At 48.2% G+C, this 16,218-nt stretch overlaps 1 protein-coding gene and 1 pseudogene across 2 annotated transcripts in view; both read right to left on the bottom strand.

Annotated features, from left to right (window-relative positions):
* Spata21 (spermatogenesis associated 21) overlaps positions 1-7,603 on the bottom strand; it is a 25,596-nt gene extending 17,993 nt beyond the window's left edge. Inside the window, exons 1-5 of one of the 2 annotated variants that reach the window (XM_021160183.1) lie at positions 7,395-7,603; positions 6,852-6,987; positions 5,396-5,562; positions 3,500-3,642; positions 412-583 (exon numbers count right to left, since the gene is read on the bottom strand). In XM_021160183.1, coding sequence (XP_021015842.1) covers positions 412-583; positions 3,500-3,642; positions 5,396-5,521 — 441 coding nt within the window. In that variant the 5' untranslated portion in view covers positions 5,522-5,562; positions 6,852-6,987; positions 7,395-7,603. The remainder of the gene's footprint in view (positions 1-411; positions 584-3,499; positions 3,643-5,395; positions 5,563-6,851; positions 6,988-7,394) is intronic. The other variant, XM_021160184.1, reaches the window with a different exon arrangement.
* A 2,959-nt stretch (positions 7,604-10,562) lies between these two features.
* Positions 10,563-11,394, bottom strand: LOC110293098 (annotated as a pseudogene).
* Between the last annotated feature and the right edge of the window lie 4,824 nt (positions 11,395-16,218).

Here is a 16,218-nt window from a genome sequence, read left to right as displayed (position 1 = left end):
GGCAGTAGCAGTGCACACCTTTAATCTCAGCACTCAGAGGGCAGAGGCAGGCAGATCTCTTTAAGGCCACACACACACACAAACTGATGGACAGACATGTGGACAGGCAGACAGATACACAGCCAGTCTCTTAAACCCAGCACCTCCCAGCATCCTCCATCATAGTGCCCTCGTCCCTGCCCTGTCCTCAGGACACCTGCAGGGACCTCTCCTTAAACAAGACCTGAAGAACACTATGATTCCAAGTGCCTGAACCACCCACCCAGTGGCCCACGGAGACTGAGTGTCGGCCAGCTCCAGTGCACAGCCTCAAGCAAACACAAGCACACCTGTGTGGAGGGCACAGGGGCCCTCCCCCCCCAACACACCCCCATGGTGCCCATGCTCTTCTCCCCAGTCTCCTGCAATTACCTGGCAGCTCTCGGCAAGATGGATCTCTTTGACCTCGGCACTCTGCCATCTCTTCTGCTGGTCCTTGGTCTGCATGACTGGCTGTGGCCGCCCTTCAGAGGTCACAAAATCCCCACTAGGCTGGGCTTGCTCCGGGCCTGCTTGCAGCTCCCTCGGCCCATCCTGGGTTGTCCTTGTGGAGAAAACCGACAGGCTGTCACTTTCACTCAGGCCTGGGGCTGCTCTCCCCGAATGCCAGCCTAGGACTAGGCACACCAGGGATGCGTGTACTTATTGCCTGGGAGAGTAGAGGAAGGACTGACACACTCTCTGATTCTAGGGCTCCTTGGGGTGGGTGTTGGGGAGGTTGGGGTTTAACACTTTCAGTGCTGGTTGTTTTTTCAGAAAGAGAAAGTGTGCGCTGGCACCGCACGCACACCTGTAACCCCAGTGTAAGGAGGGGAGGGGAGAGCTGAAGACTGTTCTCAGCTTCACAGTAAGTTCAAAGCCAGCCTGGGCTGCATGAGATTCTACGTTGCCTCTCTCACGACTACCGAGAGAGAGAGAGAGAGAGAGAGAGAGAGAGAGAGAGAGAGAGAGAGAGAATCACCAGTAACACACGCGCATGCACAGGTGCACATGCGTACATACACACCCACCAAAACATCAGAAAAATCAGAACAGTTGAGAGACACCTCCTCAGATAGGGTTTCCGCTTAGTAGCCTAGGCTGGCCTCAAACTATCAGCCCTACCTTAGCCTCCTCTGTGCTGCGACCCTAGGTGCGGGCCACCACCCTGCCTGGGCCTTCCTCCTTGTGGCTCTTTCGTATGCCTGAGCAGCTGTTAGCGGAGGTTTAGTTCTATATACTCTTTGTGCGCATGCTTCCTTCCTGTGTTTGCATGAGTATGTGGTCAGTGGTTTGTCCTGACATCTCTATATGGACACAAAATATTTTGATCATACTCATTACCTTCGCTCGCCCCTCCCCCTCCCCTAATCCCCCCTCCTTCTTCCCAACTAGCCCCGCCCCTTTTCATTTCATATGTATTTTTCTTTGAAAGAGTTATTTATGTATATGAGTACATCGTAGCTGTCTTCGGACACACCAGAAGAGGGCGCCAGATCTCATTACGGATGGTTGTGAGCCACCATGTGGTTACTGGGAATTGAACTCAGGACCTCTAGAAGAGCAGTCAGTGCTCTTAACTGCTGCCCTTGGTATCTGTTTTGTTTTGTTTTGTTTTTTAATGATTGAGTGAGGGCTACTGACAGGAGCCCAGTGAGAGATTTATAAATGTGTGGCACCTTACCACCAGCTACATCACTTAAGAAATGTTCTCCCGGGCTGGCGAGATGGCTCAGTGGGTAAGAGCACCCGACTACTCTTCCGAAGGTCCAGAGTTCAGATCCCAGCAACCACATGGTGGCTCACAACCATCCGCAACGAGATCTGGCGCCCTCTTCTGGAGTGTCTGAAGACAGCTACAGTGTACTTACATATAATAAATAAATAAATCTTAAAAAAAAAAAAAAGAAAAGAAATGTTCTCCCTCCCCCAGCAACCATAAACTCTGTAAGATCCTCAGGAAGGGTGGGGTCTCATGAGCCTTCCTCCCTTCAATAAACATCCTTTTTTTTTTTTTTTTTTTTTTTTTTTGTTTTTTTTGAAACAGGGTTTCTCTGTATAGCCCTGGCTGTCCTGGAACTCACTTTGTAGACAATAAACACGCCTTTGAGTGCGCGCATAAAATCCCATATCATAGCTGGGCATGGTGATTCACACCTTTTAATCCCAGTACTTAGGAGGCAGAGGCAGGTGGATCTCTGTGGCTAGCCCTGTTTACTTAATGAGTTCTAGGACAGCCACTGTAGCCTCCTCCAGCCTGAAGCGGGATGGTACAGACCTTGTCACCACTGAGATGGGGCCACCTGGGGTGCAGCTTTCAGACTTGGCTGACTCCTTTTGAAGTGACAATTGCCCTGCTCTTCTGCTACCTGTCTTCCTATAAGCACACTCTCTTAGTAAACTTGCCGGCCTTGATCAGAACATTTGTCTTGGCTTCATTATTTTCTCTTTCAGCCCCAGCTTGCTTTCCAGAAATACCCAGTTCTATATATATATATATATAGAGAGAGAGAGAGACCTTGTGTGTTGGGGGGGGATGGAGAGGTGGGGAGGATGGTAGGTTAACATGCCACAGCAGGCACGTGGAGGTCAAAGGGCAACTTTCAGGAACTGTCTCTCCTTCTATCATGTAATCCCTGGCAACTGAACCTTTACCCATCAAGACATCGTGCTGGCCCTATGGTGTAAGTTTGTCTATGTTTTTATTTATTTATTTATTTAGACACTGTCGTAAGTGATCTAAGATGGCCTCAAACTCACTATGTACCCAAGGCTAGCCTTGGGCTACCAACCCTCCCTCCTCAACCCTTCAAGTGGTAGGTTATAGAGGCCTGTGCCACCAAGGCTGGCCCATTGACATCTTTGTTTTGTTTTGTTTTTTGTCTTTTGTTTTTTGGTTTTTTGTTTTTCGAGACAGGGTTTCTCTGTCTACCTTGGCTGTCCTGGAACTCACTCTGTAGACCAGGCTGGCCTGGAACTCAGAAATCCACCTGCCTCTGCCTCCCAAGTGCTGGGATTAAAGGCGTGTGCCACCATGCCCAGCTGACATTTTTTTGTTGTTGTTGATTCTTCGGTAGGTTTAGTGAATAAATGCTTATTGAGAAGCTACCATGCAGGTGCCAGGGCTGGTACCAGGCAGGAGGAATCTGAAGCTGAACAGGAGACATAAACTCCCCTTGAATAAGTCACGTGGAAGCTGGCTCTGTCTTGGTAGCCGAGAGTAGACAAAGGGTGGATGGAAATAATTTAGTTTGATCAGTGTTCTGAAATGGGTCACAGTTACAGATCAGTGATGGGGCACTGGCCAAGCTAGCATTTTCAAGGTCCTGGGTTTGCTCCTCGGTAGGGTTGGGCAGAGAGGAAAGAGGCAAGAAGATGGGGAGCAGCAGAGAGTCCTGCAGTCACTAGATCTGCCTTAGCCTGGAAAGCTCTCAGTTCTCTCTGGACTCCCTTTCCTAGGGACCCCCCCCCAACAACTCACCTCGGTCTTGCTGAGGGCTCCTGGGTCGGAAGCTCCCCTGACCCGTCCTGGGATGATCCTGTGTGTCGGAGCTCCCTCTCTGGTCCTCTGGAAGCGACAGGCTGCTTTCTGTTGTCCCTTTCAGTGGCATCTGCAAGTCCAGTCTGAAACAGAGATGTGTGTGGGCCAGTGAACTTGACCCAGGCACTGGGGGCCTTGTCCTGTTCCTTCCTGTCCGTCCTCCTGTCAGGGAAATCCCAGAGAGAGGTGAGAGTGAGGCCAGCAGGTAGCCTGGAGAGATGGTGGGCTTGAGTCCACTGCTCAGCAAAAAACTAGAGGGTACCCAGAATATGAGCCAAAGGATTGTGTTGAGGGCTGTTTGAAAGGATGCCAATGCCTGCCACAGTACCACCCTTCCATAGCTGTTTGAGACAATGGTTGTCTATAGCCTAGACTGGCTTTGAACTTGACATCTTCCTTCGCCAGCGTGAATCCTGAAGTTACAGGTGTACGCCACCATGCCGATGCCCCCCAGGCCCCTGGCTTTCTTTCCTTTTTTAAAAATTTGCTTTATATATGTAAGTACACTGTCACTGTCTTCAGACACACCAGAAGAGGGTGTCAGGTCCCATTATAGATAGTTGTGAGCCACCATGTGGTTGCTGGGAATTGAACTCAGGACCTCAGGAAGATCAGTCAGTGCTCTTAACCGCTGAGCCACCTCTCCAGCCCAATGTGTTGGTTTTTCAAGGCAGGGTTTCTGTGTATAGCCTTGGCTATCCTGGAGCTTGAACTTGAGAACAGGTTGGCCTTGAATTCACAGAGATCCTCCTGCCCCTGTCTCCCGAGTGCTGGGATTAAAGGCACATGCCAGCACTACCTGGTTGATATTTTTAGTTTCCCTCTTGGCTCTCAATGACTGGTAGGGTGGACCTTAAGCCAGCTTAGCTCCTGAAAAGTTAGTTAGCCAGCACCATATAGTTTATTAACTCGTGGGTGAAATTGTTTTTTTGTTTTTTTGTTTTTAAAGATTTATTTATTTATTACATGTAAGTACACTGTAGCTGTCTTCAGACATTCCAGAAGAGGGCGTCAGATCTTGTTACGGATGGTTGTGAGCCACCATGTGGTTGCTGGGATTTGAACTCCTGACCTTCGGAAGAGCAGTCGGGTGCTCTTACCCACTGAACCATCTCACCAGCCCGGTGAAATTGTTTTAACAAAAGATTCTGGTGGGAGCCAACTCTCGCAAGTACCTGCTATGAAGCGGGCTTCAACAGACTCAGTCCAGGTAATCCTTACCATGGCACACACAGAAGGCTGAAGCGGGTGCAGAGAACTCATTAAGTAGCAGGATTGGCACCCATGTTTGCTTGCTGAGAAAATGAATGGGAGAAAAGGAGACCCAGAATGTTTGCCCAGCTCTCCTCTAGAAGCCCTGTGAACTGTCCCCGCCCCCCCCCCACAGACTCGCATATTGAGGCCCTGGTTACCCGCTGGTTGGTGTGAGACAGGCAACTGGATTGGGCTCTGCCTCTCCCAATGGAGTCACCTCTTCTTGTTGCAATATCAATATTGGTGGCTTTTTTGGGATGGTTTGGATTAGAGACGTGTTTTGGGTGTCAGGTTGACAGGGGTGGACATACGGTGGTCAGCCTTGCTTGTCAACGTGACTGGATTAAGAATGCCCAAGGTTGGACGCGGTGGCTGGCGTTTGTCTTTAATCCCAGCCCTTGGGAGGCAGAGGCAGGTGGATCTCTGTGAGTTGGAGGGCAGTCTGATCTATAGAGTGAGTTCCAAGACAGCCAGGACTACACAGAGAAACCCTGTCTGGATAAGCAAACAAAACAAAAAGGTAGGAAGTGAGCGACCTGTGCTGGGAATGGAGATCGGAACCAGAAGTGGAGGTCTGCCCACCTGACCGGCTGAGACAGTGGGTTCCGAATCTGTCTTCTTTTTGGTGGAACTCAGGCCAGAACTTGATTGGACTGCTGGAGCGTCCGCCTTGCTCTCTGGGTGTGTGTGGGTGTTTCTGTTTTCCATTGTTCTGGAGCCAGCAGGATTCCCAAAGCGAGGGGCATAAGCTGCAGTTACCAAGGAGACATCCAGTCAAGCACCCACCAGGCCTGAGACCCCATTGCTACACCTGCAGTGCACCTGAACCCTGCCATGATCAGGCTCCAGGGAGGAACTGAGCCAGGCTGGCACTTAACCAGGAGCCAGCCCTATGCAGCACAATGAGCCTGAGAAAGAGGCTCAGGAAACCTGCCCAAGGTCCAGAGTAGGCTCGAACCCACAGCTGGTGCGAAACTGCAGATCTCTACCGCTACCCACAACACAATCCTGCTCTGTCCTCCAGTCCTTCTGGAGGATGCAGAAGAAAGGCGATGCTAGCCTCATCAAAGTGGAACTTGCAGTGCCTTGAAGGACATCTTAGAGCTTTAAAAACACTAGCATAGACTTAAAAGAGAGCCTATTAGGGGGCTGGGGTGTGCAGCTAAATTGGTAGTGAGCTTGCCTAGCATACACAAGCACCATGGAAGACCAGAGGTGGTGGCCCAGGCCTAGGATCTCAGGAGAAGGAGGCAGGAGTATCTAGAGTCCCAAGTCATTCTTGGCTACATTGTGATTTTGAGGCCAGCCTGGGCTACATGAGAACACACAGAGAGAGAGAGAGAGAGAGAGAGAGAGCGAGAGAGAGCGCCAGCCCATGGTGTAAATGCTGCTTCAATACATGGTTTTTCGAGATAGGGTTTCTCTGTGTAGCCCTGGTTATCCCTGGGCTAGCCTTAGCCTCAGGAATCTGCCTGTCTCTGCTATGCGAGCACTGGCATTTCAAGGGTATAGGATATATGGCTGCCTTTTGCCTGCCTTCATTTGTTGTTTAAGGTTTATTCATTTTTAATTTGTGTGTGCGTGTGTGCGTGTGTGTGTGTGTGTGTGTGTGTGTGTGTAAGTGTATGTTTACCATGTGCATGCAGACAGGCTCCCAGCAAGGGCAAAGGGGGTTCAGATCCCTTAGAACTGGAATTACAGGTGTTTGTGGCCACTATGTAGGTGCTGGGTACCCAGATCCTCTATAAGAAGAGACAGAACTCTAACCACTGAGCCATCTCCTGCCTTCTCATACATTCCATCCCCCACCCCCTGCTTTAGCAGACACACAGAGCGCATGCTCTGATCATTGAATTCAGGTCCCCATGCTTACAAAGCAAGCTGTTTGTTTAATTGAATGAGCCGTTTACGCAGCCCGAGCTCCTTTAGGGTGACCTCAGCACTGTTTCTACCGTGCTGTCTTGGCTGTGTTTCACATTTCCTAGGTCTCCAAGGTCAACACCCCCACTCCCAAAGCCCTCCAGGGAGAGCCCATGACCTGAAGGATCTCGGGGCCTTGTCCTTTCTAAGCCACAGCAGGCCAGCTACTGCCTATGGAACGGCCTCCTCTCTGCTGGAAGTTCTTGAGCTGTCTTCTCTTCACAGCCCTGTGAGGTATGGCTCAGCTCTTCCTGCTGGATAGAAGAGGAAACAGTAGCTCAGAGTCGCCCACCTTCTTGCCCAACACCACGTGACTCATTTCCAAGGAAAAGGATTCCAACCCATATCTGCTAGACTCTCCAGATGGCGCTGCTCACAGGGTTGTCCTGCCTCCCCTCTCATGAATGCCTGGGCCGCTCATTCACTGTTTAAGGGTGACCCCATGTACCACTCAGGTGCCAGGCCTTGGGGACACCATGAGTGCCCTGCTCACCCAAGGGATACAGAGGATATGTCCCCTGATAATTTGTGCTGACCCAGCTTTCTCCTCTTGCCCCTCCAACCCCTTCTGCTGTCTCACCTACCTCCCCACAGTAAGCCAAACCCAGCTCCCCCCATCCTACCCGGTGGGAAGTGTCCAACACCAGACCCCCCATCCCACCTGTGGGAAGTAGCAGCTCCTGGCCCACTTCGGCTCTCAAAAGGCACCAGCAGTTGTGGCTGTGGCTAAGTTTCTCTTTCTTCCCCTGTGGTCTGTAACTTCCCCCCACCTTTTTCCCATTAAGGCTCCCCTAACCATCCCTCCTCTCTGGAGCCGTCCTGCTCCAGAGGGGGCTTGTCCCTTCTGGGAAAAATCTCCTCAGACCCTTAGCACCCTTCCTTTGTTCACTGTCTCCATCCCAACCCCGGAATCCTCAAGTCTCTGTGTTCCACAAATCACAGATTTAAGGGAACAGAAGCCCCAAGGAAGAGCAGACCCTATCTGTAGCTAGCTGATGGATTAGACAAGGAGGGGGAACCCCTGGCCAAGGACACAGACTCAAAGGACAGAACTGGGACAGGAATGGCAAAGACAGACTTCATCCTTCTTCCAGAGCGCCTGATCTCTCCCCGACCCACCCCTGCCCCTTTCTTTTGGTTTTTCGAGACAGGGTTTCTCTGTGTAGACCTGGCTGTCCTGAAACCCACTCTGTAGATCAGGCTGGCCTCAAACTCACAGAGATCTGCCTGTTTCTGCCTCTTGAGTGCTGGGGTTAAAGGAGTGTGCCACCACTGCCTGGCCTGATTCCACTTTTTTGTTAGCAGCTTAGTTGAACTGTGCCTCATGTACCATACAGTCTGATTATGAAAGTCTACCTATGGGACTGGCAAAATGGCTCAGTGTTCTGTAAAATACACACACACACACTAAATAAAATGTAATGAACTAAAAGAAAGAAAGAAAGGGATAAAAGAAAAGGAAAGAAAGTTCACTGTCATTCAGCGCCTGTTAGTACAGTCACAGGTTGGGTTCCCTTGTTAAAACATGATGACATTTGTGTCAGCCCATAAGGAATCTCACACCCCTTGGCTGTCACCTCCAGCCTTCTATTGGACTTCATTCCTTGGCAACCATCTTTCTGGTGCTGTGGACTTGCTGTTCTGGGCCTTTAACAGAAACTTGCTCAAACAGCTTAGCAATGTTCTCAGCCTTCATCTTTGTGATGGCAAGCTTCCAACTGCCCCTCCTTTAAGAAAATAGAAAACATTGATTTTGGGGTTATTGTTGGGGTCCAGGAATTTTCACACAAACCATACGAACACTGATCTCAGTTAAGCAACAATAATTTATTGAGGGGGGCTGGAGAGATGGCTCAGCAGTTAAGAGCACTGACTGCTCTTCTGAAGGTCCTGAGTTCAAATCCCAGAAACCACATGGTAGCTCACAACCATCCATAATGAGATCTGATGCCCTCTTCTGGGATGTCTGAAGACAACTACAGTGTACTTACATACATACAAATAAATAAATAAATAAATCTTTAAAAAAATAATAATTTATTGAACACACACCCTGAGACTGACTGATCAAGACCACAAAAAAAGGGACTTGGGAACCTATTGGTCTGTTCTTAGAGCAGGATTTTTATAGGAAAAGAACAAGTCCAGAAGTCCAGAAGGGTGGAGGCAGTACTATGTTTTGGCTAGCTAGCTAAAGTATCATCAGCTGACTCTCAAGCTGATTGGTCCTGAGTGAGGTAAGAGGGTTGGTGGACGGGTGGTGGACAGCAGACTTCCAGAGCACTGAGATAACGGCGCCTAGGTAGTACAGCCATAGTGTTATGATCGTGGAGGAGAACGCTTCAGTGTCAGCTATGGAGAATCACTTCTGGGAAGCGGAGTCTGAGAAGCTGAACTTAATTTCACTTAGTTTTATGAGCAAAATGAAGACTGAATACAAAATGGCTAGTTATGTTAAAAGGAGCAGGCCTCAACAGGGGTGTGTGTGTATGTCCGTGTCCGTGTGTGTCCTGGGTCCTCTGCAATAGCAGCCAGGTTCTAAACTGCAGAGCCATCTCCCCAGCCCTGTCTCCACTCTCTTTTTCTGTCCTAACTTGGGCTCTTCATTAGCCAAGATGCAAACTCACTGTGTATGGCTACAAAGCCTCTCTGGAGAAAACATGGCCAAAGCCTCTCTGTCTATTCATACTGGTTTTATTCTTTTTTTTTTTTTTTTTTTTTTTTTTTTTTGGAGACAGGGTTTCTCTGTGTAGCCCTGGCTGTCCTGGAACTCACTTTGTAGACCAGGCTGGCCTNCCTGCCTCTGCCTCCCGAGTGCTGGGATCAAAGGCGTGTGCCACCACGCCCGGCTTATTCTTATTTTATAGTGAGTTTTTTTGTTTGTTTGTTTTTGGTTTTGTTTTGTTTTGAGAGAGGATTTCTCTGTGTAGCTCTGGCTGTCCTGGAACTCTCTTTGTAGATGAGACTGGCCTCGAATTTACAGAGATCCGCCTGCTTCTGCCTCCTGAGTGCTGGGATTAAAGCATGAGCCACCACACCCACTTTATGTGTGCTCTCTTGCTTTCTGCATTCTAGCTACAAGTCTCTCGTGCTCTGTATGGATTGCATTGAGTTTCTCCTGTTACTTGGACTGGATTTTCGAAGGTCTATTATTTGAAAAGCGACCCTAATTAATGTTGCATAATTGCTTTTTCTTTCTCTCTGACAGTGTCTCATGTATCCCAGGCTAGCCCTAAACTCACTAAGTAGTCCAGGATGACTCTGAACCTTTGATCCCCGTTTCCACAACTCCAGGGCTGGATTCTGTGGGCACCCAGTGCCCTGCTCTTTCTCTCTCTCGTTGTTTGTGGTTTTAGAGTCCTAGCTAAGAACATATCTGATTCTGTTTATTGTAATGTAAATCCCCAAATGAGATTTATGTCTAGTTTTTCCTTCTATGAGCCACGTGGTTTACTCTACCTTTAGCCCTTTGCCCCTGTTGAGTTTGTGGAGTGAGACAGAAATCCAAAGTCCTTTTTTAAAAAAAATGTTTATTTACTATTTGATAGAAATAAAATCCAGGGGGCTGGAGAGATGGCTCAGTGGTTAAGGGCACTGACTGTTCTTCCAGAGGTCCTGAGTGTTCAATTCCCAGCAACCGCATGGTGGCTCACAACCATCTGTAATGGGATCTTATGCCCTCTTCTGGTGTGTCTGAAAACAGCTACAGTGTACTCATATATAAATAAATCTTTTTTTTTTTTTTTAAAGAGAGAAAGAAAGAAAATCTGGTGGGTCATTTTCTTTTTTTAACAGGCTTAATTCATTTATTTTTCTTGTATAAAATCCCTTATGTGGTAGCCACAGCTGGAGCCTGGGTCCTCTGAACAGAGACTCTGGGGTGGGTTTTCACAAGATGATCCGTGAACTCCTGATAAGGAGACTTGGTGAACACAGTCTTTTCCCAGAGGTCGGGGGAGGGGGGTCAGGCAGCTGTAGGTCTGGGAGATGACACCAAAGGTGGCCTTGGCAAAGTTGCCTAGGGTGGCAGTGCAGCCTCTGGCTGAAGTGTAGCCCTCATCTATACCAGCCATCATCAGGAGCTTCTTGGGCACAGGAGCAGAGACAATGCCAGTATCTCTAGGGGGACAGGGATGAGACACACCAGTACAGAGCCACAGTGGCCTGTCTGTCACCTTGCATGGAACAGTGTGGGGCTTGCCAACCTTGTTCCCCCAGTAGCCTCTCCGCACAGGGACCGTGGAAAGTTTGGCCAAGATGATGCCCCCTCGGATGGCAGTGGCAACCTCCTTGGAGCACTTAACACCAAGACCAAGGTGACCATTGTCGTCCCCAATAGCGACGAATGCCTTGAACCTGGTCCGCTGGCCAGCCCCCGTCTGCTTCTGCACTGGCATGATTTTCAGAACTTCATCCTTTAGGGATGCACCCAGGAAGAAGTCAATGATCTCAGACTCCTTAACGGGCAGGGAGAACAGGTAGATCTCCTCCAAGGACTTGATCTTCATGTCCCTAACCGGGAGGCCCAGCTTGGTGACGGGGATCCACTCCCTGTCTTCAGCTTTACCTCCATGAGCCCTGATGGCCCCTAAGACCACTGCTAAATCCTCCTAACCCTGCCCCCGCCCCGGACCTCCCGCTGCACTGGAGTCATCTGACATTTGGTGTTTTCCCCGAAGAAGGTGGTGGTTCACTTTCAAGGATGCCTTGAGCCAGCTTAGATCTTGCTACAAATGAACAGAAATGACCCCATAAACACTACTACCTGGGCATGGTGGCACACACCTTTGATCCCAGCATTCAGGAGGCAGAGGCAGGTGGCTCTCTGTGAGTTCCAGGCCAACCTGATCTACAAAGTGAGTTTTAGGATACTCAGGACTATAATAGAGAGACCCTCTCTCAGGGGCAGGGGTTGAGAGGAGAAAAGGAAAAAATTCTTAGCAGATGTTTTAAAGATGTAACTTGAGAGACCCAAAGTGCTTCATATAGCTAACACAAATGAATTCTTCCTTGAGGCGGTCCATACCCACACTTGTGTATCTCTTATCCTCTTCAATGTATCATATATATGTATGTATATGTGTATGTATGTATATATGATGTATATATGTATATAGTCTATGTGTAAAATATTTCTATTATTTTATGTTCTTAAGTTTCTCTAACTCTCTTACTTATCATATTTTCATATTTTTAAAAATCTGTTGTTTATTTTTACTTTATGTACATTGGTGTTTTGACTGCATGCATGTCTGTGTGAGTGTGTCAGATCCCCCTGGAAACAGAGTTACCAGCAGGTCTGAGCTGCCCAGTGGGTGCTGGGAATTGAACCCAGATCCTCTGGAACAGCCAGTGCTCTTAACCACGGAGCCATCTCTCCAGCCCCTTTCCACACGTCGTTGAAAGGCTTTTGGCCTGCTTCCTTAGTGGTCCCAGAACCCTTCCCTTCACGTGTCTCAGCGTTGCTCTTTGCCTGTGCGGACGTTCTTGACTTGAAGTCAGCAAGAAACAAAAATCACATCCAGAGAGGGGAGGACTTCTTTCTTTCCCTCCCTATATCCCCCTAGTTTTCATGTCTTCTCTGCCTCAGCATTTACATAAAGTGAGATAATACTCAGCTGTTGAAAGGAATTAAATTGGGCTGGAGAAATGGCTCCGAGTGTAAGAGCACTGACTGCTCTTCCGAAGGTCCTGAGTTCAAATCCCAACAACCACATGGTGGCTCACAAACACCCGTAATGAGATCTGACGTCCTTTCTGGTGCTTCCGAAGACAGCTACAGTGTACTTATTTAAATAAATCTTTGGGCCTGAGCGGGCAAGGTCAACCAAAGCGAGCAGCGGTCTCCAATTCAGTAGGAAGGCTGACAACCATCTATACAGCTACAGTATTCGTCTATATATTAAATAAATAAATAAATAAATAAATCTTTAAAAAAAAGAGAAAGGAATGAAATTAAGCCACATGCTTCAATATGGATGAGTCTTGAGAGCATCACAGGAAGTGACGTTTTGCAGTCAAGGGTTGTATGATGATGGTTTACATGGGCTGCCTAGAGCAGGCAAGGGCACAGGCACAGAAAGCAGGGTGGAGCTTATCCGCAGCTGAGGAGGCGGCAGGAAGCCAACGGTTACTTTGTATAAGGTTGCTGTGGTAGAACTTGCAGTGTGATTATGCAGCAGCATCATGGACACAGTTCCTGGCACTGAGCAGTACACATAAGATACTAAAAACTGGCCACAGTGGAGCTAAGAGATCCTGTGTACTTAGATGCCTGAGGCCCTAGGGATCAGTATCCAGTATGGAAAAAAAGTTCAAGTTGTCTGATGTAGGGCTGGAGAGATGGCTCAGCTGTGAAAGGTACTGGCCGCTCTTCCAGAGGACCCAGGTTCAGTTCCCAGCACTCACAGGCTGGCTCATGACCATATAGGTACCTCCAGTCCCAAGGGATCTGACACCTTTTTCTGACCTTGTTAGGTACTGCAAGCACGTGGTACACACATAGACATGTTGGCAAAACATTTATACTCAGGAGGCAGAGGCAGGCAGATCTCTGAGTTCGAGGTTAGCCTGGTCTACAGAGCAAGTTCCAAGACTAGCAGGAAATACATAGAGAAACCCTGTTTCAGAACCGCTACACACACACACACACACACACACACACACACACACACCAATTTAAAATTTAAAATTACAAAATATTGGTATGTATATTTTGTTACCATTAGAAGTCAGCTGATATAGATGGACCTCAGCTGGTAGAGTGTCTGGCGTGCATGATCTGCAGACTGCATCAATGAGACATGGTACACATCTGAAGTCTCAGCACTTGGGGTGGGGGGGGCAGGGTTATCAGAAGTTCAAAGGCAGCCTTTGCTATGATGTACTCAAGCCAACCTGAGTCACATGTGCGCCTTACCTCTCTCTCTTACCTCTAAAAAAGTGGGAATTTAACTCTGCTGCTTAGGCAAGTACTAGGCTGTAGGTTGGATCCCTAGCACTCCTCCCTAAATAAATTAGGTTAGGCTATTCCTATTATACAGAACTTACAGAGTCCTTTCCCCCCCCAAAAAAAAAGGGGGGGGAAGGGGGGAGCAAAGGGAGTTGAGTGTGTTCAGGAAATCATGGTTTGTAATTAGAGTGCCCCAGAAAAGACCAGGCACACTGTAGCTGCTCAATTAAAATAGGAGTGCTAAGAGAACGATAGAAGAAGGAGATTTGGAATTTAACACCATGTTCCTTATTGTATGGGGAATCCACCTTAAAGCCGGAAGTGGTACACTCGGGGACAGGAGGATCAGGTGTTCAAGGCTATCTTGAGACACTTGAGACCCTGCCTCAACCCTACCCCAAACCAAAAGAAAAACAGACAAGATCAGGTCACACTGGGAGTTCTTTTTCTGTTTTGTTTCTTTTAAACAGGGTCTTGCCTGTAGCCCCTGCCTGTCCTTGAACTTCCTATGTAGACAAGGCTGGGGCAAGATAGAAAGGAGGTCGTGAGGAAAAGAAATGAACCTTTCACTTGGAATCCAGCTGAGTCCTCTCACTAGCAGGGAAACAAGAATTCTAGCACAACTACCAATGGCTGAGGCCTTGAACCCCTCCCCCACCAGCTCTAACCCACTTTTCTAGGACTCTCACCAGAAACCCCCATTTATAGGGGAAGGATGTGTACAACACCTTTTTGTTGTTTAAAAAAACAAGCCGGGCGTGGTGGCGCACACCTTTAATCCCAGCACTCGGGAGGCAGAGGCAGACGGATTTCTGAGTTCGAGGCCAGCCTGGTCTACAAAGTGAGTTCCAGGACAGCCAGGGCTATACAGAGAAACCCTGTCTCGAAAAACCAAAAAAACAAAACAAAACAAAACAATAATAAGGGTGCTGGAGAGATGGCTCAGAGGTTAAGAACACTGACTGTTCTTCCTGAGGTCCTAAATTCAAATCCCAGCAACCACACAGTGGCTTATTCCTTCTTCTGGTGTGTCTGAAGACAGCTACAGTGTGCTTACATATAATAAAAATATATCTTTAATACAAAACAAAAACAATAACAAAACAAAATCCCAGACATTTGATCTTCTCAGTGAAGACTCTGGAGCCAGATAGTGGAGTGTAAGCCTTCAAGCTCAGAGAAGCAGAGAAAGCACCCAGCCGAGCTTCCTACTTGACTTACATCCCAGAAGGAAAAAGCCTGTTCTTCTCCACACCACCTTAAATACCTTCAAGTCTAAGGCTCTCCTTTCTACTGCCTGTGTTTTCTTAGGTTCACTTCCTGTCAGCTGATGCCTGCTCTGCCTCTTGAGCTATGATTGATTTTATTTAACCCTATTTACAGAGCGCTCTTGGATTAAAGGTGTGTGCTCGGGCTGAGCCGCACCACCACAAGAAACAGGTGTTTTTTTCCAGTCCACAATTTTGGGGTTCACAATGTGGTCATATATTCTGAAGCCTTTTTGTGGAATAAGCGTGAGTCCTGGCTTCGTGTCTTGTCTATGTCCAAGCTGCTGAGCCATCTCTCCACTCCCCAGACTTGCTGCTTTGGGGGCCCAAATTCAATTCTCAGAACCCACATGGCTACTCACAGTCATCCATAAATCTAGGTTCAGATGCCCAATATTCTGGCCTCCACGGAACACGTGAGGTACACAGACACACGTGCAAGAGAACACCTGTACACATAAAATAATTTTTTTTTTTTTTGGTTTTTCGAGACAGGGTTTCTCTGTGTAGCTCTGGCTGTCCTGGAACTCACTCTGTGGACCAGGCTGGCCTCGAACTCAGAAATCCACCTGCCTCTGCCTCCCGAGTGCTGGGATTAAAGATGTGCGCCACCACGCCTGGCTTAAAATAATTTTTTAAAAAAGAGAAAGCATTGTTAAGTAACCTTTTAAGATATAACTTTTGAGAGAGCAAAATGAAACATTTGGCAAATGCTAAGACTGTTACTTTTGACTCTCCCTTGGGGGGCCACATACCCTTGGGTATTGGGTATGTCTTAATTTTCTGCAGCTTTTATTTACACCCACATTCATGCCCTTGCCTGGCGCTCACTTTTCTCAGTGCCTCTCTTTTTTCTATCCCTTGTCCTTAAGCCTATATTAGGTTTGTTATTGTTGATGTTGTTGTTTGAGCCAGGGTTTCTCTGTGTAGCCCTGGCTGTCCTGGAACTTGCTCTGTAGACCAGGCTGACTTCGAACTCAGAGATTCACCTGCCTCTGCCTCCTGAGTGCTGGGATTAAAGGCGTGCGCCACTACGCCCGGCTCTGAAGTTATTTTCAATGTTGAAGCCACAAATCCTGGTTTAGGTTGAGCTAAGGTACCTAAAAGATGAGGGGAACACCTAGGACGGCTGAGGGTGACAGTACAGAGTCTCATCTTTGTCCCCTCATTGCTAAAACTGATGCTTCGAATTTGTAGCCATCCTCCTGCCTTTGCCTCCCCACACTGGGATTGCAGGCGTGCTCTACCATATCCAAGTGGGACTT

Source organism: Mus caroli, chromosome 4 (assembly GCF_900094665.2).
Source record: "Mus caroli chromosome 4, CAROLI_EIJ_v1.1, whole genome shotgun sequence".
In the NCBI taxonomy this organism is placed as follows: Eukaryota; Metazoa; Chordata; class Mammalia; order Rodentia; family Muridae; genus Mus; species Mus caroli.
Note: the sequence above shows the minus strand (reverse complement) of the source record. Positions and strands in the feature narration are given on the sequence as shown.